The sequence below is a fragment of the Amphiprion ocellaris genome, chromosome 12 (genome assembly GCF_022539595.1).
Source record: "Amphiprion ocellaris isolate individual 3 ecotype Okinawa chromosome 12, ASM2253959v1, whole genome shotgun sequence".
Taxonomy (NCBI): Eukaryota; Metazoa; Chordata; class Actinopteri; family Pomacentridae; genus Amphiprion; species Amphiprion ocellaris.
In genome coordinates, this window is record NC_072777.1 from 19394064 (window position 1) to 19419731 (window position 25668).

General features: G+C 38.1%; 2 protein-coding genes across 2 annotated transcripts in view; one reads left to right on the top strand and one right to left on the bottom strand.

Annotated features, from left to right (window-relative positions):
• Nucleotides 1-1291: 1291 nt before the first annotated feature.
• Nucleotides 1292-25668, bottom strand: part of chrm5b (cholinergic receptor, muscarinic 5b) — a 29386-nt gene continuing 5009 nt past the window's right edge. The window contains exon 2 of the mRNA XM_023271761.3: nucleotides 1292-8869. Coding sequence (XP_023127529.2) covers nucleotides 7264-8796 — 1533 coding nt within the window. The 5' untranslated portion in view covers nucleotides 8797-8869 and the 3' untranslated portion in view covers nucleotides 1292-7263. The remainder of the gene's footprint in view (nucleotides 8870-25668) is intronic.
• The window catches only part of aven (apoptosis, caspase activation inhibitor), a 52608-nt gene continuing 36581 nt past the window's right edge, over nucleotides 9642-25668 (top strand). Inside the window, exons 1-2 of the mRNA XM_055015876.1 lie at nucleotides 9642-9877; nucleotides 14781-14949. Of these exons, the coding sequence (XP_054871851.1) occupies nucleotides 9683-9877; nucleotides 14781-14949 (364 nt within the window). The 5' untranslated portion in view covers nucleotides 9642-9682. The remainder of the gene's footprint in view (nucleotides 9878-14780; nucleotides 14950-25668) is intronic.

Sequence of the window (25668 nt, forward strand, 5' to 3'; positions counted from 1 at the left end):
ATCTAATGCATGCACACAACTTTTTCAGCAGCATAATGTATACTACGCTACCACAGACTTTCAGCTGTTCCTTTGATCCACACTTCATTGTCTTCTCATTTTTTGAGGGAAGACATTTTCAGTAAGGAAAAGCGTGGTTGTAAATTTAAGAAGGAAAATAATTTGATGTGATAATTTGATTTGGTGCAATTCTTTGCACCCTGAAACAGACGCAACTAAATAAAAGAGTTTTATTTCGTTGCGTCTGTTTCAGGGTGCAAAGAATTGTGAATGCTGGCTTCTAGCCCTATTGTTACCATTCACACATTCAAAGAAATACTTTTTAAATATGAAATAAATGTTTACATAAAAACACAATTGAAGTGCTGTCAAGAGTCAATCCAACAGATAGCATTATATCTGTAGCACCACGTTGGCCTATCAGAAGCCTGATTACAAAGCTATTACTGGTTCTTGAAGGTTGCAGACAATTTATTTTGACTCACTGGATGGAGGCTTCAGGTGTAAGTCTGTCGTTTCCAGCAGCTTTCTCCTCTTCTTTCACTGCATGTTATGTTTCTCAAAGTTTCCTTTGCTACAGGGAACAACAACCTCCAAGCAGCAACCTTGACGCTGAAAATGGGAAGTTTTGCTGAGGATTTGCGTTGTGCAGTAAGGCAGGCCTGCTTAGTACTTTCGCTGAATTATCCATTTTAGTGTTCACCAATGTTATTTTGCAGGAGCACTGTCACTACACCACCCAAGACAATTAAGACTGGTTTAATATGTGATCAAACCTACAGGAAATGGGTACATTGAACATTTTTAGAATTTCTCTGAAAGTGTAGTGTAATATTTTTTGGGTGCAATATACTAAAAGTAAAAGATGATGTAATTATGGCAAATGCTATTCAACTGAAGAATAGAGTTAAGATGTGTATGAAATGCATAAAAATGGAGATTCTAGTAATCACTGATGTTTTGATGGTATTGTGTGTCTGTGGAGGACACACACAGCTGGAAGATCATAAAGTAAAACATGTATTTTTGGTGTAAAGACAAATCACGAGTTTTAGAAAATGATATATGAAGTATTCAAACCATAATTGTGTAATCTTAAGGCAATCTAACTTTTAAAAGAGGTCTATCAGAAAGAACAATACATAAAGGTATAATATGCATGAAATCTGTCTCAATAGGGATAAAATGTGCAAGGGGGCTGAAGCAGAGTCTGAACATGTCTTGGCATGTTCTCTATAAAACATAACCTAATGATAACCTAATGTCCTCTGTTGGGTGTGAAATATGATAACCTGATGTCAATATCTGACGACTAAATGTAGAATAGTATAATGCTGTCAAAACTGCTTCTCCAATCATATGCCCTGAGAGGCGTGGAAAAAATGACCAACTCTGTCAGCATAAAAGATGATGCACAACTCAGTATCTCCGGTTTTTCTTAGGGGTGCAAATCACTTCTAAGAACTACTGGATTTTCTGTCGGCAATAAATCCTGCTGCCTCCAAGTGCTGATTTCTGGTGATTTTTTATTATTTTTTTTAAAGATCTTTAAAGAAGCTTTTTGGACATTTGAAGACGATCAAGCCTTAGACTCTGGCCCGTGATTTGGGACTTAGCTTCCACTTCAAAAGAAGACATGTTTTAGTGCATGAAAATTGTGTTTTTTCCTTTTGTCACAGGCACATCACCACCATTCACTATTTGGGATATATGAGCTTAAAACAAATGATTGTGCCCATGCTCTGTATCAAGGTGATCTGTTTTTCTGCAGTTTTTAATATCTTTGGAAGAATGTCTGAGGTCTGTGGAGCTACTGTATATCAAGCTTTTGTTGTTTTCATTTGTTCCATCAGAGCAAAGAGACTATTTTATTGGACAACAGCACATGCTGCCATGTAGTCTCGGGGCCAGTGAAACCTCCAGTGACCTCTTTGAAGTCTCTCTGCGCTTAGCAACAGTCATGCTATTAGCACATGCTATTCATGGCATATTTGAGAAGTCAGCTAGTTGAGTTCAGTAATGACTTTCCTCACTTCTCAAATAAAAAGAATTTTCAAAACAAATCGAATCAGATTCAACAAGCTGATGGTGATTAGAATTCTGTCTCTGAATGTGAATTTCTCTGTCCATATTGGCACACACACTCACCTTAACAAAACTGCACAGACGGATGATGAATACAGATTCATTCATAAAGCACTTTTGCCACAATGAGCAGAACAAAAGGCACAGAGTTTAGGGAGATACATTTGACATTACACCATAAAACACATAAAAGCAATAATTTACAAGAGCGTCACTCATCCATCAAAGAGACATGAGGGTAGTCAGGCTTCAAATACACATGTACAAAGTCTTTTTTTTTTTTTTTTTTTTTTACAGTAATTTGAATATTAATGGGAGAAGAGGTGTGAACCATAAATAATCTCACATGTAATATTACCACTGTTCAACTAATGTAGCTGTAAATACGCATAAACGTACAGATTAGCCCTTAAACACAAGATCAAATATCAACTGCACGAGCCAAGATAGAAAACAGGAGATAAAACATTCACTAAACAGTGATTTACACTAAGCAAGTTACATTTACCAAATGTGAGGTGTAAAATCCAACATGAGTGAAATATATTCTTCATACTATACATTGTGTTTCAATCATGTAAGCCTATATTATGTATGTATATACAAGTAAACAATAGAATAAAGGAGGATTATACGCAGGTTATGCAGAGTTTTTACTGACATGCTCATACAGTATATTGGTTAAAAGTTGGTTGTTATTACTCCTCTGATCAGGCGAAGACAGGTTGATGCTATAAGATGAGCAAGTTATTGAAATTTGTCCCTTTTAATTTGGATTCACTGAGACTTTTACATCCAAGATTTGTATTGTCTGTGATGTCTATTGTAAATTAACGACTGTAAGTCTGCTTGGAAATAGAAAAACTTGCTCCCTATGATGCCATAACATGCCTGGTAAGTAAACTAGTGATAGTTGCCGCACATTCATGCCAACAAGCTTTAGAAGTGAGGCTTAAAGTGTGCTCGTCATGGAACTTACTGTTTCCGTGGCAACACAATACTCACTCTATGAAAACCCTTGCTCTGATGAAGACAAGAATGACAAAATATACATTCCTGAGTTTTAAACTTCAGCCAGATAAAGTGAATATGTTACAGTCTTTTTAGCGTAAAATGCATTCTTTTCCACCACATCTCAGGGAGTGGAAATTTAAAACACAGGTGCTGATGTGTGAAAGATAATTCATCTTTACCAGAGCTTATCTAATGCCATTTAAACCTAAAAAAAACAAAAAACAGGCTATATTAAAAATGCACTGTAATGACTGCGGCGAGATTAGCGTATGCAAACGCTTGACTTCAGAAGCCCCTACTAAAATACAACGATCACAACATTATGACCACTGACAGGTGAAGTGAATAACATTAATCATCTTGCAATAATGCAACATTCTGCTGGCAAACCTTGAGTCCTGACATTTATGTGGATGTTTGACACGTACCACCTAAACATTGCAGATCAAGCAACCTCCAACCCCTCCCCTCAGGAGTGGCCTGCAGAATATGACAGAGCTAAGATGTTCACCTGGGTTCCACACTCCCCAGATCCATTATCTTATTGAGCATCTGTGGGATGTGCCAGGATTAGCCTGATCTACACTAACGTTCAAAAGTCCCCCAGGCAATTTCATGTTTCCCATGAAAACTCACATTTTTATTCATGTGCTCACATAATTGCACAAGGGTTTTCTAATCATCATTTAGCCTTTCAACACGATTAGCTAATGCAATGTACGATTAGAACACAGGAGTGATGATTGCTGGACATGGGCCGCTATACTCCTATGTAGATATTCCATTAAAAATCAGCCGTTTCAAGCTAGAATAGTCATTTACCAGGTTAACAATGTCTAGATTGTATTTCTGATTCATTTAATATTATCTTCATTGAAAAAAGCTGATTTTCTTTCAAAATAAGGACATTTCTAAGTGACCCCGAACTTTTGAACAATAGTGTAGGTAGGTCCCATCCTGCAACCCACAGGACCCACAGAATTCACTGCCACCATCCCAGTGCCACAGGACATCCCCAGAGGTCCTGTGTCCATGAACCACTGGGTCAGAGGAGTTTTAGCAGCATAAAGGGGACCAGCATAATATTAGGTAGGTAGTCATAATGTTATGCCTGATCAGTATATAATCAGTATATAAACATTGCAAGCTGAAAATGGGTTATTGATGTGCTAGCTAACAACTAGTCTTTAAGTCTGGATTTGAACACCAATTAATGGAATGATACAGGAAGATCAGTGAGGAACAAAAAAATTTTTTTGGAAGCTCAGTTGCAGCCGTAATCAAGAAGTATAGAATCAAGGTTGCAGTGCCCATCCTCCTAAGTTGATGCCATAGGCAATGCGCTCCCTGCACAATCTAGCTGTAAAAAACAGACTTGCAGGTGCTTCTCACTTGCCGCAGGGATTATCAAGGAAAGTCGGTCCTGCCAGTGACAGTGTAAACAACATGACACAATATCAACCCCTTTAGACAGCATCCATGAAAAATGCCTTGTCTTGCTGTTCAGTTCAAAACTGGAAGACAAAACTTAAAAACACAAAGAGAAGCATGATAAATGTTGGAGTGCGGTTTTTTTTTTTGTTTTTTCAAAGATTAGACCAAGATAAATTTGTTTGGCCCAGATGGGATCTAGATTGGTGTGATCTTGTTTAGGACTACCCGATGAATGCATAGTCCTGACAGTGAAGCACAGAGGTGGGAGTGTGATGATATGGGGCTGCATGAACACAAACATTTTTTGGGAGAGTACATTTATAGAATACACTGTAAAAGGCTATTAATATACCAAAATACTGGCTGACAAGATGAGTCTCAATTTGCAGACATTTACAGAAGAGGAATATTCAAGCATTATAATGATTTTAAAAAGCATACTGTCAAAAGTGAAAACTATGACATGGACAAGTTTGTTGCCTACCTTGAATCCACTAGAACATCTTTGGGGTATTTTAAAGAGACAGGCTGAGCAACACATCCCCACTGTAATAGTCTCTATAGACAGAACATCTCTCTAGAACTTTGTGGACTTGTTATCACTCGCAGAGGAGAATTGTGTCTGTCATCCAAAATAAAGGTAGATTTACGAAGTATTAAAAAATATATTTGAATCCCAGTAATGACTGATTTTTGTTGCATTAAGTTCTTACTGTGGACCTGTATTTTTATTATGGTAAATCTTAAACTGTTAGTTTCTCATTTTACGCAACAGCAGTTATTCTACTGTTCAACTTAAGTTGAGAGGTAATGTAATTAATGTAAGCTGATGCAGTTTCAAATCATTTGACATTTAATTGATGGAGTGTACTCCTGCTGTGTACTGTATTGTAAAATACTATTTTAATAATATCTCTCCATAGGAGACTAGGCTTGCTGAAGACAGATACTGTACATTAATAAACGCATAGCTGGTTACACTTACATCACTATGTTATAAATATAAACTGTTTGAAATGTATGCAAACTACTTTTGAACGTTGAACAGAGGATTGGAATTTGACTAGTAGGCATAAATGTTAAATGTACAGATTTCCTTCTAGTCATATTGATAGCTTGAGACTGTATAGCAAAAAAGTAACCTGGAGGAGGTGGAAATGGAGAAAAGAGACTGTTATAATATGGTTAAATAGCTCAAAGAATACAATGGGTTAAATTAAATTATTCATTCTGTTTTTATTTTATTTTATCTTAATTTTATTAGTTTTTCATTTTCACCCTGACACTGACCAAAAAAGTAACAAAAATCTACTTTAGTTTTGTACCATAAACCATAAAGAATCAAGAACTTTTCTGTCAGCCCATTCAAATACAAGAGTGAAACAAGTATAAAGTCTGGTTTCTCTGAGGCCAGGATTGCTGCAATTAACATTTATGCAGTGCAAAAACAAGACAGCCAAGATAAGGCGCCTTGACAGGAACAAGTACAAATTCTGAACAGTGCACAAGACAAGACTAAACAGTGCAGTGAAATGACAGAGTAAAAATGTAGAATGTGACTTTTGTTAATAAATGAATATTTAATGTCAAAACTTTCTTTAATTGGCACTAAAATGGTATAATCAGCATGAAGCAAGCAGCCTATTTCTTCCGACAAAATCCTACTTGTCAAAGTGAATTATGGACACACATAAAAACAGACATAATTACTGAGAAAGCAATGCAGACAGACAATGTAGGACAAAGAATCTGGACATTTTACTGGGCAAGTCGCCCCCTATGTTTCTGTTATTACATCTTCTATTTTGTGTGTTGAGTCTTTAGATACAGTACATTCGTACTTTATGCATTGTTAGACTGTGGTTGTCAGGGTTTGCCTCTTTTTGCCTGTGTAAGCATTTAAACAAAAGACTCTGGCTTATATTGACTATGAAGTTTTGCACAGAAGGACGACTGTACATTTTGTCTTCCATCTTTCACATCTGAGTCGAGGTTGAAATAGATTGTTGCATGGCCATTATGGAGAGGAAGAACAATTACAACAATATTTCTTTCAATGCACATTTGGGCCTGTAAGTATTGTTTTAAAGGTGTTCTCCACCAATTTACCATTGCACTCTTATGATGAACTATTAAAAACATAACTGATGCAACAGAACCAGAGTTTTTTTTTTTTGTTTTTTTTTTACAAATTTGTCTGCCTTGTCAAAGACTGATGGCTACATTACCAGCAACACAATGTATCTGCAGTTTGGGCAGAGATTTGGGCATGTCCTTCAAGTACAAGCTAAAAGCCTTGAGATATTAGCCTTAAGCAGAGATGAGGCAGGGATTTGGTAAGCTCACTTCTTTCTGAACTTTACATTGACATTTTTCCCTGAACCAACATTTACTCAAGTGGAATCACTCTATTAGACTCAGTTCCCTCAGCAGCCCTGTAGCTTTTTCCTGTGAACAGACTTCAATATGTAAAATCAGCGGTACCCCCTTTAGAATAGACCTTTAAACAGTCTGAACCCATTTTAATCATTTAATTGCAAGCATGTGCAGCCACCTTCATGAGGTTGCCCCACTGGAATAATATGGAACAGCTGTTAAAGTGCTGCATCAGCCTCATTTCCATCAAAATGTATTTCAACACAAAAATCACATGCATCACTGATGGCAGTATACATCAAGAAAATCCAGAATGTGGGCAATTCATCTGCTATATAATATTGCAGTGCCTCATCAAGTCATTTTATTGTTGACATTTGGGTTTTGTCCACCCCAGTACAACTTGTCGTCGCCTCTCCTCCTCCTTCTCCACTGGCACAGCAGAAGCATGCGGAAGGTCTTCTGGAAGGTCTTGTTGCAGAGAGCGTAGCACATGGGATTAATGGTGCTGTTGACGTAGCACAGCCAGTAGCCCAGGTGCCAGAGAGACATGGGGATGCAGTCAGCACAGAAAGTTGAGATGAGCACCATGATGTTGTATGGTGTCCATGTGAGGATGAAGGCCAGGAGGATGGCACTGAGAGTCTGTGCTGCCTTCTTCTCCTTCACCAGCACCATCCTCTTTCTCTTGGTGATTTGGTTCTTCAGGGTGGGGTCCATGGGTTTGGAGGTGGTGGAAGAGGTGGAGGGAGAGGCGTTTTTGGCAGGCTGCTCTGCTTCAGGTGGGCAAGGTGTAGCACTTGTGGGATTACCGTTTTTACCTTTTGAGCCGGGCTTAAACTTATAAGAGATGCACTTTTTATTGTTCTTCTTTTGAGGAGTGGAAAAGTATGGATCTTCTGTATAATCAGTCGCCTGCCCATTCTTGTTACTCTGTCCACTGCCTTGCTCTTTGAAAGATCCTTGTGGGGTTTCTACTGATACACGATGCTCCTCTTCCTCTGATGATGTGTAGCTGTTAAAAGAAGTGATCTGGTCTGCTTTTGCCCATGCCTCATCTGATCTAGTGGTAGTTTTAGTGGCATTGCTTTGATTAGATGAGGACCAGGAAGCCTGACTCTGGTCTCTTCTCTCTCTGGTGAAATGAAAACAAGAATGAATTATTGTTTTCTGTGGTTTAGTTCCCTCTGGAACATTTTCTTTTGTGAGCCCTTGCAGCTCTGCTAGGTCTTTTGTCCGTTTTTGCGTTTCCTTGTAGATCCTGCAGTAAAGGATGGTCATAACAGAGACTGGGATATAGAAAGCAGCAATAGCTGTCCCAAATGTGATCACAGGGTTTGTCAAAAACTGGATTTCGCACTTGTCCACAGGCACTGTTCTCTCTCCTACAAAGTACTGCCAGCACAGAATAGGCGGTGCCCAGAGGACAAACGACACCAGCCATGCCAGGCCAATCATGATGGCAGCTCTCTTTGGAGTCCTCTTTGCCCTGTAAGTCAACGGCCTTGTAATGGAGAAGTATCTGTCAAAGCTGATAACAAGTAAGTTCATAACTGACGCATTGCTGGCCACATAGTCCACTGCTAGCCAGAGATCACATGCAAGGTTCCCCAAGGACCAGTAACCCATCAGTATATATGTGGTGTATAAGTTCATGGACAGCACTCCTATGATGAGGTCAGCAAATGCCAAACTCAGCAGATAGTAGTTGTTTACAGTCTTAAGTTGGCTGTTTACTTTAAAGGAGAGCATCACCAGGACATTACCAACTATAGTTATTAGGCTGACAATGGCTGACACTGTAGCGATGGTTATAACCTCCCAGAGGCTGTGAGGAGCATCCTGGACATTTGAAGTGTTGCCAAAAGTGCTGTTTTGGTGATCCATGGTGCTGTGGTATCTGTCTGTGTTAAAGGTAAGAAATGCTTGTTTGTGGCCCCATGCAGAATCAGCAGTTACCCTGAAATGAAAAGAAAACAGCAGAGATATAATTTAAAAAATGCTTTAAAAAATCAATTCACCTATTTCATTTTACTCAGACTGATAAGAAAGATAGAAAAAGGAAAGTTGTTTTATTAATTTTTTTAAAAACTCATAAAACAAAGCAACAACGTTCAGGTTCATTTTTGGTTATTGGGTTTGTTAGTTACATGAAAATATGTGTATTCAGCACCTGGGATGGAAAAAGGGGGAAAAAAATATTGTCACCAAGAAACATGTTATTATATAGTATCATAATACCACTGCAGAAATGATAACAAGTCTACAGAATTATTTTCAGTCATTAGATATTTTCCAAACTCCTTTATAAATTTAATTAATAAAAAAAATCTGATAACTATACTGAAGTGTGATTTATTCTAAGACATCTAATTTCAAGTAAGATCTGTGATTTAAAAACAAAAAAGTTTTCTGTTTTATTGATTATTATGTAAATCTGCTGTAATTACACAAACACACACACATATTTTTTACATTTACAAATTTTATTCTTCTTGAACAAATGAACAAATACTATTTCAATATATCAATTGAATTTATAATACGTTTTACTTCCTGATCTACACTAATAAAACAAATTAAAACAATGCCGTTTACACTCGAAGTTGAAAAGCTTTTACATTCTGTGTAGAGGAATTTTCTCAAGCTGTTGGTTCATATGAAACCGGAACTACACACCAAATCAAACACATAAGACACCTTTCGATGTAACACCCATTCCGCTCAACTATGAGGTGTCACATGCTAAGTTGTCCGTCTACAGTTTACAGTAATGGAGGGTAGAGTGAGTAGAGGTAGGGGAGGCGGTTGGAAAAGAGGTGGCCGAGCTGGAAACAACAGCGAAAGTTTAAGCGGTGAACACCGAGGCCGAAGCCGAGGAGGCCAGCACCGCGGCCGGGGGAAAAGAGACCACCACCGTGGTCGTGGCCGCGGGGGAGGCGCCCATTCAGCGGACTTCCACCAGTGGGTGAGCGTGCATAGGAGCTTGGTGGCCCCGTTATCTCGCTCAAACTTAACTGAAAAACAAGTGAAAGTTGTATTTTTTGATACTGACAAAAGGCACACGTTCTCAGGTTGATACCGTAAATCCAAACAGGGCCTCGACTTCAATTCGGCCTAACTTGCAGCCATTTCAGTGCTGTGCTTACCCGGTGGCAGAGCTCCTTTTAACTAAAACTACATGTAGACGCAGCCATCTGCGCACACAGCGTTGTAAACGAATTCAGATATCGATATTGTCTTTGAATAAAGTTGTACTTGGTGGAGCCTTGAATGCCAGGTTTGACAAAAAATATTCTATGTATACTTTTTGCTTCCATACAGTCCTGTGTGCAACATGCTTTAGCTTATCATGGAGCACTTCTGTCATCCATTGTACTGTACACACGTGAGACCCTGCCATCATGTCTATTATAGAGACAGACTGAACAGAATGAACCTTTTTATGCATCATCATAGTGATCAAACACTTAATTGTCTTGCTTTGGATATGACACTAGGGGCTCCAGCTTCATTTCCACAGGGATGTTCAGTCAGCTAATGCGCCTGCCATGGTAACTACAGAATTAGAAGAGAAACAATAGGGGCTCGGTGATTGCAATCATAGAAATCTACTTTGGTACACAGGGGCTTCTTGATTGCAATCACAAAATCTCCTTTGGTGCATCCACAGCTATCATGTGGTCTTTGAGGATGTTGGAGAAAAATGTGCATGATTTAGTTTGACTTTTGCTAGGACACATGGAATGCTGAGTGAACCCAGAGCTTTGTCATTGTCATGTTGCACATTTCCATGGCAGCATTATTAGAAGATTTGAGCAGCTATGTAACAATACAGAAAAAAATGTATGACTCAAAAAAATTTAACAAGTTCAGTTTCAGCAGAGACAGTGAGACATGCCGTTTACCTTGACCTTTTTGTGGGGCTTGGCTACCAATTATGAATAAGAGCGATGTGTTAATGACCAGCTCACAAATTCTCATTGTGGTATTGTTGTTATTACAGGAAAATTGTAGTCACGATATCTAAAACATACAGTTTAATGTTAAATAAAATAAAAATGAATGTAAAATTGAGACGTCTTAAATGACTTTTCAGACTATATGCCAACTCTTTATGCTGTAATTTCCAAATCATGACAGTTACATTACTGATCAAAGCCAGCCTATAAAATCCAATATTATTCTGCATGCACATTTCCAATATGCAAAATAAAAAAAAAAAATGCAACATAAGTCAGGATTTTAGTAGGAATAGTCATTTTAGCAGTATTTTTTGGCTTAAAAGAGTATGAAGATGGGGATATGTTTTTTGCTGCAGTATTTATCACACGAGCTTCCTCCCTTACAGTTTGAGAATTTGACTTGGAGATTGGAAATTTACAATTATGGCTGCATATATCATTTCAGCCTTGATGCTTCAATGTGTCAATATACATTAGTCACATTAAACATAGTGCGATGTGAAGTAATTCAAATTAGCTAAATCATTTCAGAAAACTTGCGTGGTTCCATTTTCCATAACTAATCTACAAGAGAAGAACCTTATTTACTCTGATTTAAAGGTTCTTGGATAAACAGAGGTTTCTTTTAAAGGCACTGAGTTGGTTGACAGGCAGCCTCCTTATGTGCACCGCAAAATGAATGAGGAACAGGAGAGAAACACTGAAAAGGAAGGTTTGGTTGCAAAAAGAAATTCAACTTCGCTTGTTTGACCGTTAAAATCCTTACCACAATGCAAAGCCAGAACTGAATGCCACTCAAAACTATTTTGGATGAGGCTTTTTTATTTTCAATGCTGATACCCTTCCCTATAAAATTACCCCAATCATCCTAGAATAACTCATTCTTTCCAAACAGAATTAGTTAAGCTAGCTGCTGAAAATTCACACTTTTTCATACATTATCAAATATATTACAGACCAACAAAATAATGCAATGACATTTTTCCCCAATGTTCTACAGCCTTATTTTTGTGATAATAATGTACACTGCTGTTCAAAAGGTTGGGGTCACTTAGAAATGCCCTTTTTTGAAAGAAAAGCAACTTTTTCAATGAAAATAACATTAAATGAATCAGAAATACAGTTTACACATTTTTAATGTGATAAATGACTATTCTATCTGGAAATGGCTGATTTTTAATGGAATATCTACATAGGGGTACAGAGGAACATCACTCCTGTGTTCTAATGGTACATTGTGTTCGCTAATCATGTTGAAAGGCTAACTGATGATTAGAAAACCCTTGTGCAATTATGTTAGCACATGAATGAAAGTGTGAGTTTTCATGGAAAACATGAAATTGTCTGGGTGACCGCAAACGTATGAATGGTAGTGCATGCTATAACACATATGAACTTTAGGAAAAATTGCAGCTTCTGTGATTTGGATATTATACGTGGCTATATTGCGATTTAATTAATTGCTCAGCCTTAAATTTCTGTAAAATTCCCTGTAAGATTTTGATGCTCAAAGATTTTTAAGGTGTCTCCTTTTATCCATCATCTGAAATGTGCTGTTGTTCAAATTTCAAGGTGACATTAGACAGAAAATGGTACAGGACACAGAAACGTAGAAATACTTTTGCAGAATGATCTGGGAAGTGAAGCAAAGTGCACAGATCATTGTAACCAAGGACTTTGCTTTTTAAGGAGCTGTTGTATGTACTTTTTTTTTTTTTTGCATTTCTGCTTGAGAAGTTTATCAACTTATCTGATTATTGATGTTTACTATTACATTTTTCCAGCTTTCAAACATTCATCTCTTAATTGGATTTGCTGCTTTTAAACTTTGAAAAACTATTGAAAATCCATCCTGACATGTTTAAAATGGAGAATTTTTCAATTACTGCCATAAGTGTTTACAGAGTTTTATGACCTAACTTTTGATTCATTGATGCTGCATGTAAATAGGTTAAATCAACCCAAGTAAAGTAAAACTAAAGGCTCCAGTAAACTGTAAATACTTGTATCATTTAAGAGAAGCCACTATCACAGCTGATCAATAGAAAAATCAACCTGCAGCAAGTAATCATGTAATTTATTTTTAGGTGTTGTGCAGCTGCTGACGCTCCACCACTTTTTTTTTTGCTCTGGGTGAGGATATGGAATCTTTGCAGTTGACATAATGTAGTTTAAATTGATATACATTTTTTAATAAGCACCAGAGGATCCAGTCATTCAGTCCAGTCAAATCCCCATGCGTATGTCAAGCAAGTTAGGCATTAAACACAAATGGTCAGTTGAGCTGTCATATTGACATTAAAGACGCGTTTGATTCATGCAGAGTAAGATACAAGAAACCATTCCACCCATGTTGCTGGGAGCTGCTAGATGTTTTAGAGTGGCATGATGAGTGAAATGATTTTTTCATCTAGTCTACATGTGAATCACTGAAGATGAAAAAGAAGCAAACTATCCTTTCATTTTTTTGGAACAACTAAAAAGGTAAGCTAATAATTATAGAAGGGAATAACTTAAAGCCTTTATTTCTGCCTTTATTATTTCTAGAGTCCATCACTGTTTGGTTCTAAATATGGGTTTGTAGCACATTATTTTCAGAAATGACTTAATTAGGTCGTCGGCTCACAGTCTGCCATCTCATAGCCATTTGACTGATGGTAAAATACTGTAACAATATGGACATAATCCTTTAGATGGGAGTATTAAGCTGTTCTTTTTGTAAATGATTGAGCTGCAACATGATGACTTCATCAACTATTCATACAGTCTAGCATTTGATCATGTGGTCAGTTATAGTTGACTAATGTATTTAAACTTGTCACAGTAGGAAGAGTAATTATGTAACCTTAGAAACCAGCCACAACTTAACTGTGCCTTTGCATCAAAGGTGCTTTAACAAATAGCACTACACCCCTGGTTTTAAGTAAACATGCCCAAAATCTCCCAACTGTCTCCTGATGGCAGGAATGTAATGTGCTGGCCTCGTGATATTTATGGACAAAAAGATTAGTCAGTTCATAGAATAATAATTGCAAATGGAAATAATTGTTCAAGCACAACCAAATACCCCTCACAGAATTTGTGAAATATGTATCTGTAAGTTTTTGTGCCATGCTTAAACAGAGGATCTGTGCACTTTCTGCAGAAGTGAACAGAAAACAAAATGAAGGTTTTTGAAGTGGCCTAGTCAAAGTCCAGACTTGAATCCCATTGAAATGCTGTTGCATGACCTTAAAAAAGCTGTTCATGCTTGAAAACCTTCTAGTGTTGCTGAATTAAAGCAATTCTGCAAAGAAGATTCATTGCCAGTTATAGAAAACGCTTGATTTCAGTTGTTGCTGCTGAGGGTGGCCCAACCAGATATTAGGTTTCGAGAGCAATTATTTTTCACACAGGACCACAAAGCTTTGAATAGTTTTTTTCCCCTTAATAAATAAAACCATCATTGAAAAACTGCATTTTGCGTTTATTTACATTTGTTTGATGATCTTAAACATTAAAGTGGGGAAAATAAGCAACAACTAAGAATTCGAGAAGGGGGCAAATACTTTTTCACGACACTGTATATAAACCCACAATACTATCTGTTTGCACGCAACTGGCCATAGAAGGACTACTTCATGTCCTTCATCTTCTGCCTTATCCATTAATATATTTTTAATGTGTTAAATTATTAACAGTAATGAATGAATTACTGGTTAATGGGATTAACTTGCCTGCTTTTAGGAGTCATTCAGTCTAAATCTTTTTCTGTCGCCTTCTAAATCGACCATTTTTATTTGGTATAACACATAAGCCTTCAGCCATGGTCTGATGACATTGCCATACCAGAGCTTTCAGATTCTGCCTACTGGTTTTGTTTAATATCATCTTGTTCACTGTGCACCCGGACGTGTGCTCCTTCAGGACCAAGATGAAGGGGACAAGTCTCAGGAGGATGGCGACAGGCTGGAGGTGTTTTCCAGGAGGAAGCTGGAGTCAAACTGGGATCGTTACGAGGAGTCGGAGAGGCAGGAGTCGGATGACACGCCTGTTCAGAGAGGAACAGACTACCATGTGCTGCTGGGGTCAGCAGGTAATATATGACCACAACATGTTAAAAGAGGATGTATGTTTTGTATACCACTGCTGTAGCGCCCAAATGGCCCACAACAGAGGCGAGTTACACTTGGCCTTGACTTGGGCTTAAATGTAGTTTTAGAAGTTGATATGTTAGTTTGCAAAGGAATTTGGAGGGGTGTTGACACATCTTCAGTCAGTTTCTGGGGTAGTGACCCAGTCAGCATGACAAAGAAATGAAAGCGGTTTGCTTCAGAAATGACAAATGTTCAGTTCATTTCTTCTGCTGTCATTTGCTGGAAGAGGTTAACATGATCTTTTACTGTCCTGCTTGAGCTGGCATTAATAAATGTGTACTCAGTATTACCAAAACCATCACTGGAAAAAAGAAACAGTACAAAGGCGTGGACGCTTCATTTGTGTGTTCTCAGTATTGGAGGCACTCTATGTCAGGTCCTCTGCTGCAGTCTGCATGCAGTTTTCTCAATTTGTCTCTGCATTCTAATTAGTTCAACAGAAATGTGTGTTGTCTTTAGGGACTTTAATTGTTCTGTGTAGACACTGTTGTCAGATGACTGCATAGAAGATCCTTGGCTGTCTTTGTTTGCTAATTTCAGCCCCAGTGGCCAGTGTTTGGGCCCCTGGGCTCTCTACTGTCTCTGATTCTGTTGGTATTTCTTTCCCCAAAGGATCACAAGTAAGAGAGCTCAGGGAGATTTAATCAAATGCAAGGACTGTCATGTGTTAAGTGGGATTAACAAATGTGTGTGTGTATATGTTGCCAGATTATAATATTGGGATTTGTCTCATATTGGCAGATGCCAACCATGAAACACAGAGTGATTTCTGCTTGTTTTGAATTGCTGTTGGCTTTCTAGCAATGAATTCGTTCTAGTTGGTGTGGATTTTACAGGATCATGAGTTGCAGATGCAGGCAGGTTACTGCAGCTCAGTAATCTTCTGATCAGTTTAACAGCTTTCTTGTCTTATTGACATCCTGACTATTCCTGGGCTCTCGTCACTTTTTCACGTTCAATATAAGGAAGAAACTTGCTATGCAATTTCTATTTCCTTTGCTCGACTACTGTGATGTTGTCTATCTAATTGCTTCCAAATCTGACTTATCTCTGTTAAATATTGCTTTCAATAGAATTTGTAGGTTTGTTCTTGGCTGTGCGTTCCATACTCACCACTGTACATTATATCATAACCTCAACCTCATCTCCCCTGATATGAGAAGACATATGCACTGGCTTGTATTCATATATAAATGTTACAATTTAAACTATCCAACCTATCTGAAACAATACTTGTCTCGATTTTCGTCTTTACACCAAGTACGACATACCTCTCAGCTGTTCTTCTCTGTTCCTCATGTTAAGAAGGCTATTGGTAAAAAGGCCTTCAAGTTTAAAGCTCCTGCTGATTGGAACAATCTTCCCGCTAACATTAGATCCCTCCCTAATCTAAATCTATTTAAACGTGATTTGTCTTCTTATCTTAGGGTTGAATGCTTTTGTGGCTGAGGGATCTCTTTATTTTATTTCATCACCTCCTCATGCAATTTTCCCACCTTGCCATTTCTGAGTCACTGTAGATAAAGACTGTCTTATGGTAGTTTGGTTGAATTCCCTCTGTATTTGTGTTTGTGTGTGAATGTGTTTGTGTGGTGTATTGTATTGTGTTGTTATATTGCTGTATTGTTGACTGTCTGGACCCCCTTGAAAACGAGGTGACACACCTCAAGGGGTTATTCCAAATAAATAAATTTCTTCAAATGCAAGGACTGTCATGTGTTAAGTGGGATTAACAAATGTGTGTGTGTATATGTTGCCAGATTATAATATTGGGATTTGTCTCTTATTGGCAGATGCCAACCATGAAACACAGAGTGATTTCTGCTTGTTTTGAATTGCTGTTGGCTTTCTAGCAATGAATTTGTTCTAGTTGGTGTGGATTTTACAGGATCATGAGTTGCAGATGCAGGCAGGTTACTGCAGCTCAGTAATCTTCTGATCAGTTTAACAGCTTTCTTGTCTTATTGACATCCTGACTATTCCTGGGCCAGTGACGGTGAGTTACCATGACCTGAAACTTCTGTCTACCCTCAGACTTTCATGGTATACTTGCTTTTCTTATTCATCAACTTTATGTGTGCCATGTTTTCTGAGGTGACACTCCCCTAGTGGTTTGGCCATTAGGAGTTTAAACTGTGTGTCAAGTTTGATCTTTCCCGTCTCTCTCAGCTCCAGCAGAGATATTGAACAATGAAGCTGACACACCTCCTCCAAAATCGTAACAACAGTGTTTAGACAGAACTGTGCTTGGTTTGCTTTAGTTCCTTGTGTTTTTCACGTCTGTTCGCATTAGCGAATGTTGATAGTGATGTCAACATGAAACTGCTTGAGTAGAGGCTCTTTAATGGTCCACTTTTCAATAATGGTGATTGATCTATGATATAGCAAAGCCTGATTGTTTTTTCATATGCATGATATAAAAACACCATTTGACACAGTTTTCTTATTTTTTTAAAATAGTTTTTAAGCAATAACAGCTAAGGAATTAATTGACTGAAACATTTTACAGCTTGTGCAGTGGATTTTTTCTTTAACTCTCAGAATCCTTCAAAAACAGCCATTTTCAAAGATGTGTTATTAGAGCCAGAAATTGTAAAAATTAAAAGAATTGTTGGATTTTCAGCTTTCCTGATGATAGTTAACCTAATCATGCAGTTCTGTCAGAAAAATTACCCAATACAACCTATTTCGTCAAAATGACTTTTTTTCTATATGTCTTGTTTAATAATTTGCAAAAAATCAACCGGGATATAATAATGGAAACATAAAAAATGTGAGTAGTTAAATATCTATAGTATGTAGAGTAACTTTTTTCCACTGTTGGTAATACCTGTGGGAACTAGAAAAAGTGTTTTAAATGTTGATTCCAGTTTTCATGAGAGACAATTATGGCAGAAATGACTGAGTACAAATCTCTGCCTCCCTTCCACGTAGTGTTTTCCAGCACAGCCGAGCATGTTTCATTACATTCTGTGGTAGGTAGTAGAATAATTCACTGGATAAAGAGGTGTTGTGTGAAAGTCCTAAAATGTTATTTTGCATTGGATCATTTAAACTTAATAAACCAGTAGGATGTGATGTGGATATTAGGATGCCATTATTCAAAGTAGGGTCACATCAACACACAGCCCTTGGTTTAATTAACCAAAGTCAACCAGCCATGCTGAGATGATTGAGTCTCCCTTTTCTATAACAGTGGACTATAGAGGAACTAGAAAATATTTATATCAGGCTTTATCTTTTTTGTGCATTTCATGTTTTTTTAATGATCTATTAATGTTTAGCTGAATTAAAGCTGCAGTAGGCATAAATGTGCAAAATGGAAGCCTGTTGGGTGTCAGTTTTCTGATACTTAAAAGGTGTAGTGGTTTGCAGTTTTTCCAGAGACCAGACAAAAGTATTTTCATCAGTTTTAAAATAGGTCTTACCTTTTTTTTTTAAAATTGTTTTTTGGCCTTTTTGCCTTTATTGTATAAGACAGTGGAGAGAGGCAGGGAATGTGGATGGAAGAGTGGGGCAGTCACATGAAGTAAATGGCCATGGGCTGGATTCAAACCCATGACTGCTGCATAGGGGACTATAGCCCCTGTTACTGGGTCGCCCATGCAGCTAGCTGAGCTTTCTGGGTGCCCAAAATAGGTCTTACCTTTTAACCATGTTTTAAAGCTTCTAGATGTGTTTATATGAACCACAAGTCACTGACTATGTCTAAATTAAAATGTGTGACAAAACGTCGGGCAATAACCAGACCAGACCCACAGTTCCCTTCCGATCCAAGGAGCAGTTTAGTGTTTTTTGGGTAATGAATTCGGTTTTAGGACTTGCCTTTTTCTCACAGCTCCCATCTTGTTTTTTCACCGCACAGACTCACTGTGCACTACTTGCCCAACACCAAGAAAATACTGACAGTTGGCTTGAAGCTGGTGAACAAAGCAGAGTGATTTAGCAGCTAAAGAATCTGGTAATTGACCAAAACAAATCTAGGAGGAGATAAATATTGGACTGAAATTCAACAGGTTATCAGAAACATGACTTTGAACCTCTAAATCCCAAAACCCATGCGTGGGTTTAAACACATGTATTTTTTAAAAATCTGCACATTTACAGCTGGAAGCTGTATAAACAAGTCTATAGGTTTTCAACTTTCCTTCTGTCATTTGAATTAATTATGTGTGATGCACTTGCATTTGGGAAATTAAGTCTAAAGCCTAAAAATCATGATAATTCATTAAAATAACTTTATGCTGCATTTACCAATTATCCAAAAATAAACAGTTCACACCAAATTCTGGGCAAAAAAGTCTACGGTCCTCATCAAAACCAAGAATCTATCAAAATCACAATATTCTATAAAAATTCAGAGACCATTTGGCTGAACTGCAGGCAGTGCTGACGCAGAGAAGAGATTAGTATGGAAGCAAATTAAAAATCTAAGCAGTGAAATACCACTACTAGCCACTACTTTTTCCAGAATTTGTAGCACCTGTGGGCACTTGAAAAAATATTGTACGTATTGATTAAATGTTTGTGAAAAGAATGAAAGGCAGCCTTTTTTCATGATTTATGGGTCATTCCAGAATTGGAGGAAATTTTACATCCTATCAAATTTCAAATAATTCATATACAAAATACTAAAATATACAGTTGTTGTGTAAATGTAGTTATCGGGAGACCAAATCTATAAAAAAAAAAAAAAAATAGGATAAAAGAATGTTTTATATAATACCAAATAAGTCTGGAGTTCCCCTAAAATGCCATTTTTCTCTTGTCCCACCCCAAATTGACCAAACTGAATCTCAAATAGAACAGTTAAACCTAAACCTCCTTTTTATGGTATTATTCTTTTCATTGATGTCTCTTGTAATTGAGGGAACATTTTTTTTAAATCAACATACTATTTTAATTAATAATTATGATGCATGAAACGTGTGTCCCACAACATGCACACAACCCTGTTAGCATAATCTTTTTAGCTGGTAGAAGAAAAAAACAATGAATCACATGATACACTGGAATTAACATCATCAAACAGTTTTCCAAAAGAATTGGTAGAGCAAAGTTATGTCCTCTCTTCTATTCTTATTCTCTTCATATTTTCATGACATTGTCAGCCTTGATTTAATGTCTCACTCTACCTCGTGCAACCCTGTTATGCATATTATCAGGATAAGACAAATTCTTTTTACTTTTTTCTTGACTGTTTTCCATCAGTAAGTTTGTCCTCTTGGTCAGCAGTAACAGTTAGATAAATATCTAGCTTCTACTCTTGAGAAAAAGCTGTCATTAGCATGGATTAGCAACCCTGTTACTGTGATTAAAGTAGAGTTAGTAAACAACAAATAAACATGGAATGAAAATGGTACTACTGATGTGTAAGCTGAGCCAATCAAGTCTCTGATAATTTATTAACTATTATTGATGAATAATTAGCCGAAAATTGTAAAAGCGAAGGTCTGTTTTTCAAAAATTATGAAGCCCAAATGCCCTCCAATTCTGAAATAACCTATGTGTCATTATGACTATAATACTGCACAGTTCTCTCTACCTTACACCATATTGTGTGTTTTCTATAGAAGTGGAAGACTTTATATTGCAGTGAAAAATGAGTCCGCAATGAAGAAATTTGTGACAGGGACAAAAAAATGTCCAGAATCTACTTGGGTTTCAGAAGGTTAAATACATTTTGCTCTCACTGGATGTATAAATGGGCAGCTGTTATGCCAGGTTTGTACCTCCAGTTGCCTGAGAAACCGGTATTCAAAGTCAAATTTCTTTGATGGGGTTTCAGTCGAACACCCAGATGTTCACGCTGACCAGCTGTATGGAGAAAGTCATGAGGCCATTTTTAACTCAGGATGAATGTTTGGAGCAGCAAACTGTTTTTGTGGGATTGTTTGCATTTCTCACGCCATTAGAAAGTTAAAAAGTGTAGCAGTGCCGTGTCGCTTGCTCTCCTTCTCTTGTAGTGGAAATGCCAAAGGTGCTCTTGTGAGTTGTTTGACTCCATCTCTCGTCTCTGTGTTTTGCCCACATTGCCAGATTAGTCATGCTGTACAGCAAGAGGCTGCCGCTCTCTAGAGGATACTTAATTGTATGTGGGAGGTGATGCTTTTAAGTGTCGTTTTTCTGGCCAATTAAGGTAGCCATGAAATCAGGAATTCACCGCAGAAACCTCCCTTTTCCTCCTGGCTAAAGCCATTACAGAATACTTCTTGTTGTGGAGTTACTGTCACCATCACCTTTTGTTTCCAAGGTGTTGAATTGTTGAAGTACTCTGTTATATTGGCAAGATTGGACAGAATGTGCAGGTCAAAAGTATTTGCAGATTTGATGTTATTTCGGGAGAGAAATGGCCTTCAGCAGTGTTTCTCAACCTTTTGTAATGTATCTTGCGAGATTCAAAATCCCAGGGCAGAGAGGTTGAGAGCAGAGCTTTACCTATAGCGTGGTGGAGGCGTTAGACAAGAGTGCGATTACAGGCTGATTTTTACAACATTTTAATCAAGGAGATAAAATGTTTTTTCCTTTGCTGCACTTTCTTTACAACATGAGAGCTACAGAGATTCAGGCTGTCATCACAGGACATTTTATCTTATAATATTGTGAGTCACTGTTATCAGAATTGAGCACATTTAAAAAGCCCAAAACAAAATGGTTCAAATATATATCTGAGTGGGTGAGGATTGTTTTTGTCCTTCATGACATTTAGGAGAAGAATGCCTTTTTGTAAACTCTAATCTTTCAAAGAAGATCTCCAGAGCTGCAGCAGTTGGTCAGTTTATTGTTTCGTTGACTAGAAATTATTCTGGAATTTACTTCTCAGAAGTATCCACTTTATTCCTCCATGATATCTTGCTTATATTCTGGGCGTGACTTCCGCCGCATCCTGCCACTGTACAGCAACCGTCATTTTCCATGGTAATGGTACACTAATCCTCTTTCTCAGAAGGATTGGGAAACGTGGGAACACCACCTGTTACATCTCAAACAGAAAAATGTGATCATAAAGAAGCTCTACCTTCTGTGACTGAGGGATGGGGGGAGGATCTGAAGATGTGACATCAGACAATGTACACCAGTGAAGCGATGACTCTGAATTAACATCTGAAGCATATCAATTCTTCCACAGTGAACAGGTCCATTGCATTTTCTTAAAGAAGGTGGGACATCACCTGATCTACCTTAAGACTTAGAGCTGATTGTATTGGGCTACTTGTGCTTGTGCTGGCCTTTTTAATTACAGTCATAGTCAATATCTGTGGTCAACAAAGTCGGATTTGTTAAATTAAAGGTAATTTAATTTTGAAGGAATCACTGTTGGAGACTACCCACCATGATTATTCACTAGGACTAAGTATCTTACTGCTAGTACTCACCTAACGTATAAATTATCCATTTTCCATGATAGTTGAGAGAATATCTTTTGGATGTTCATCAAGTGATTGACAATTTGTCAACCTCCACTTTGGAAATTTGGATGCGTGTTTGTCCAATGATTTGCTTATAAAGCAAAGGTATAATAATTATTTAGTTAATTGAAAAAATAATCTACAGTGAAAATGATAAATTACAGCCCTGAATGGATATTACTGAGTCAGTTTGTTGCCTTTATGACTTTTATGTTGTCACTTGTTGAACAAAGTTAAATGAGTTTTTGCTTTTACACATTAATTACCACATGTTGTGATTTACAGAGTTCAGAGATGGACTGATGACCCTTTCATACGATTGTGGAGACATGTCTTGTGTATCAGCTGGGTTTGAGATGGCATGAAAAAAATGTTTGGAAAATGAAAGTTGAAAAAAGAATTCACTGTAATTAGCCTACTGCCCTGCGTATTTGGATGATACCTGTCATCACCTTTAACGCCACTACTGTGACAGAGGAATAAGTTGTTTAAAGACGACAACAACAATAAAAAAGAAAGGAAATTTCCCTTTTAGTGCAGAGTTACTTGCGCTTCACAACACTGCCAGATGGAGAGGTGCAGTGACTGTCTTATCAAAATGGCTCCACGGTTGGAGAGATTACTGAAGCTTTAGATGCCACTTCTATAATTATAGTTCCCACTGAAGCACAGTTCCTAGCTGTCAAAATCCACAGTGTTACGAAATGACACATTAGAATGCAACAATCCCAGAAAGTTGGTGTGACACAGCCCTGGGAAGTCTTCATGTGGTTGTTTCTGAAGCATAATGAAGAGCGGTTTTTCATCTAAAATGAGGACATGATCAAAGCTTCAGAACAGCTACATAAAGAAAATAAGATTTTTTTTGTCATCATTTAAAAAGACAGTCCTAAAATGAGAATGTAGATGAATCAAATATTCCCTACATTCCAAGTTGAATTTTTTTTCCCTGTACTACAGCTGCCATCACATACATAGCATGTACTGTTGCATGTAGTATGTGTACATTTTTTTATGACAGAGTTTTATTGGTTTTTAAATTTTCACATACAAAAGAACATGAAAATGTACATCATGCTGTTGTAACACATTGCACATTTAAAACAGAAAAAGATAGAAAAATAGTAAATAAAATAAAAAAGAAACCAAATTAAGGGTACATCGAGAGTCAAACATTTAAATAAACTAAATTGCAATTGAAAGTAAGGGAAAATAAATGAATACAAAGAAATACTGCCAGCATACCATGTCATACGTTCAAGACAAGATAAAGTCCAGCTTCCTTATTCAGTATGTAAGGAGTTATATGTAAGCGGTGTAGTACTTTATACTGTGTCTCTCTGAGTCTATTACATGTGAATGTTGATCTGATTAGCTTAATGGCTTCCTGCCAGTCATCCTCAGTGTAAACTGTATCAAGGTCCCCCTCCCATTTCTGTGCAATATTTCTGGCATCACCTGGGCTAAGAGAGCAAAGCAATGCATAGAAGGTGGAGATAAAATGCATGATGTTTTTACGGTCAAAGAGGAATCCCTCTATCTCATTGTACACGACCAAACCAGAGGAAGAGAAATTTCTAGAGCCAACAAAGTGGCGGATCTGGAGAAAACCATAAAAGTGTTCTTTGGGGATACCAAATTTTATTTGTAGTTGTTGGAATGTCATGAGTACATTTCCTGCATACAAATCTCCTACTACTCTCGCTCCTCTGCTATGCCACAGGTCAAAAATGCTGGGGATGAGACCTGGGGTAAAATCCTGGTTTCTTATAAGGGGGCTCAGAAGCGAGTTGCAGGGCCCCCTTCCCAGGTGTTTACAGATTCCCTGCCACACCCTAACTGTGCTGTGTATAATTGGGCTATTTTTTTATGTCCCTTGGTGACTTCTTCCCATCACCTGCGACTAGACTCCACAGAGAGGAAGTTTGGGAGGCCCAGGAGAGGTTCAGCCTCCAGTGGCGAGAAGCAGGGCCAGCATAAGGAGGGCTAATACACAAGCTTACATGAGAGTGATCAGAGATTGTACATGTGCCGAGCATTCCTTTACCCGATGCAACACCATTCCCAATGATAAGAAGAAATCAATTCTAGAGAATGTCTGATGAGGCTGGGAGAAGAAAGTGTAGTCTCTCTCTCTGGGGTTGGTAACTCTCCAAGTGTCAAACAACTCTAAGTCATGGCAAAACTCCTGAAGCCTCAGACTCTGTTGAGTTGAGTCTAGGAGGAGACTGGTCAACACACGGATCATGTATACATTTAAAATCCCCTCCCAGTACAGTGTATGGGGTATGTACTGATGTGACATCCGACAGAAATTTTGGGAGAAAGGCAGCCTCATATTTAGTAGGGCCATATATGCCCCCCCATGTGGTCCTGAAATGTCACCCGCAATGAGAAATGCGGGGCACATGAGACTGAGAAGAGTCGCCGCCAAAAAAAGAAGATCTAACATCCTCTCTGGCCTATTTACTCCCGCTTAACCCAAGCCAAAACAATTTCAACCTATAAACTATAAATCTTAACAACCGACATGTATTTAACATCTCCAGTTTACAGCTATGAAGAGGTAGATGTAAACGAGTGTTCAAATACCTGTTGGCTTAACACAGTTAATACCTCCACATGCCTTTGCGTCTAGCATCTACCCAGGAGAGAAAGAGAGAAAATAAAATAAAAAATAAGACTGTTTCCTCAGGGTAACACTCAATGTCTTTATCCCTCTAGTCCGTAATGTTGGTTCAGTCCAGTTCGTCCAGAAAAGCAAGCGCGTCCTTGGGTGACCAAAACGAGCGGGTTTTTCCTCCGTGTGTCAAGGTCAGGGTAGCCGGATAGCACATGGAGAATCTCACGTCCTTCTTGATGAGTCGCTCACAGACCCGTTAAATGCACGGCGCATCTCTTTGACTGGAGCCGTTATGTCCTGTCTGATGAAGACTGTTTGACCCTCATAGGTGAGTGGACCCTGTTTCCTGGCCACGGTGAGGATCCTGGACTGTCTCTAGAGTTATGCAGCCTAATAATCATAATGCGCGGCCGGTCCGGTCTCGGCGGACCGAGGCTCCGGTGAGCTCGGTCAAGCTTGATAGTGCCGCCCTTGGTCTCCAAGTTGAGTAGAGTTGGGAGCCAGCGCTCAAAAAAAGCAACTGGTTATCGGCCCTCTGTTTCTTCTTTGAGATTGTAGATTAAGATATTGTCCCTGCAGCTCCGTCCCTCCATATCAGTACACTTCTCTGTCAGAATGCGCACTTT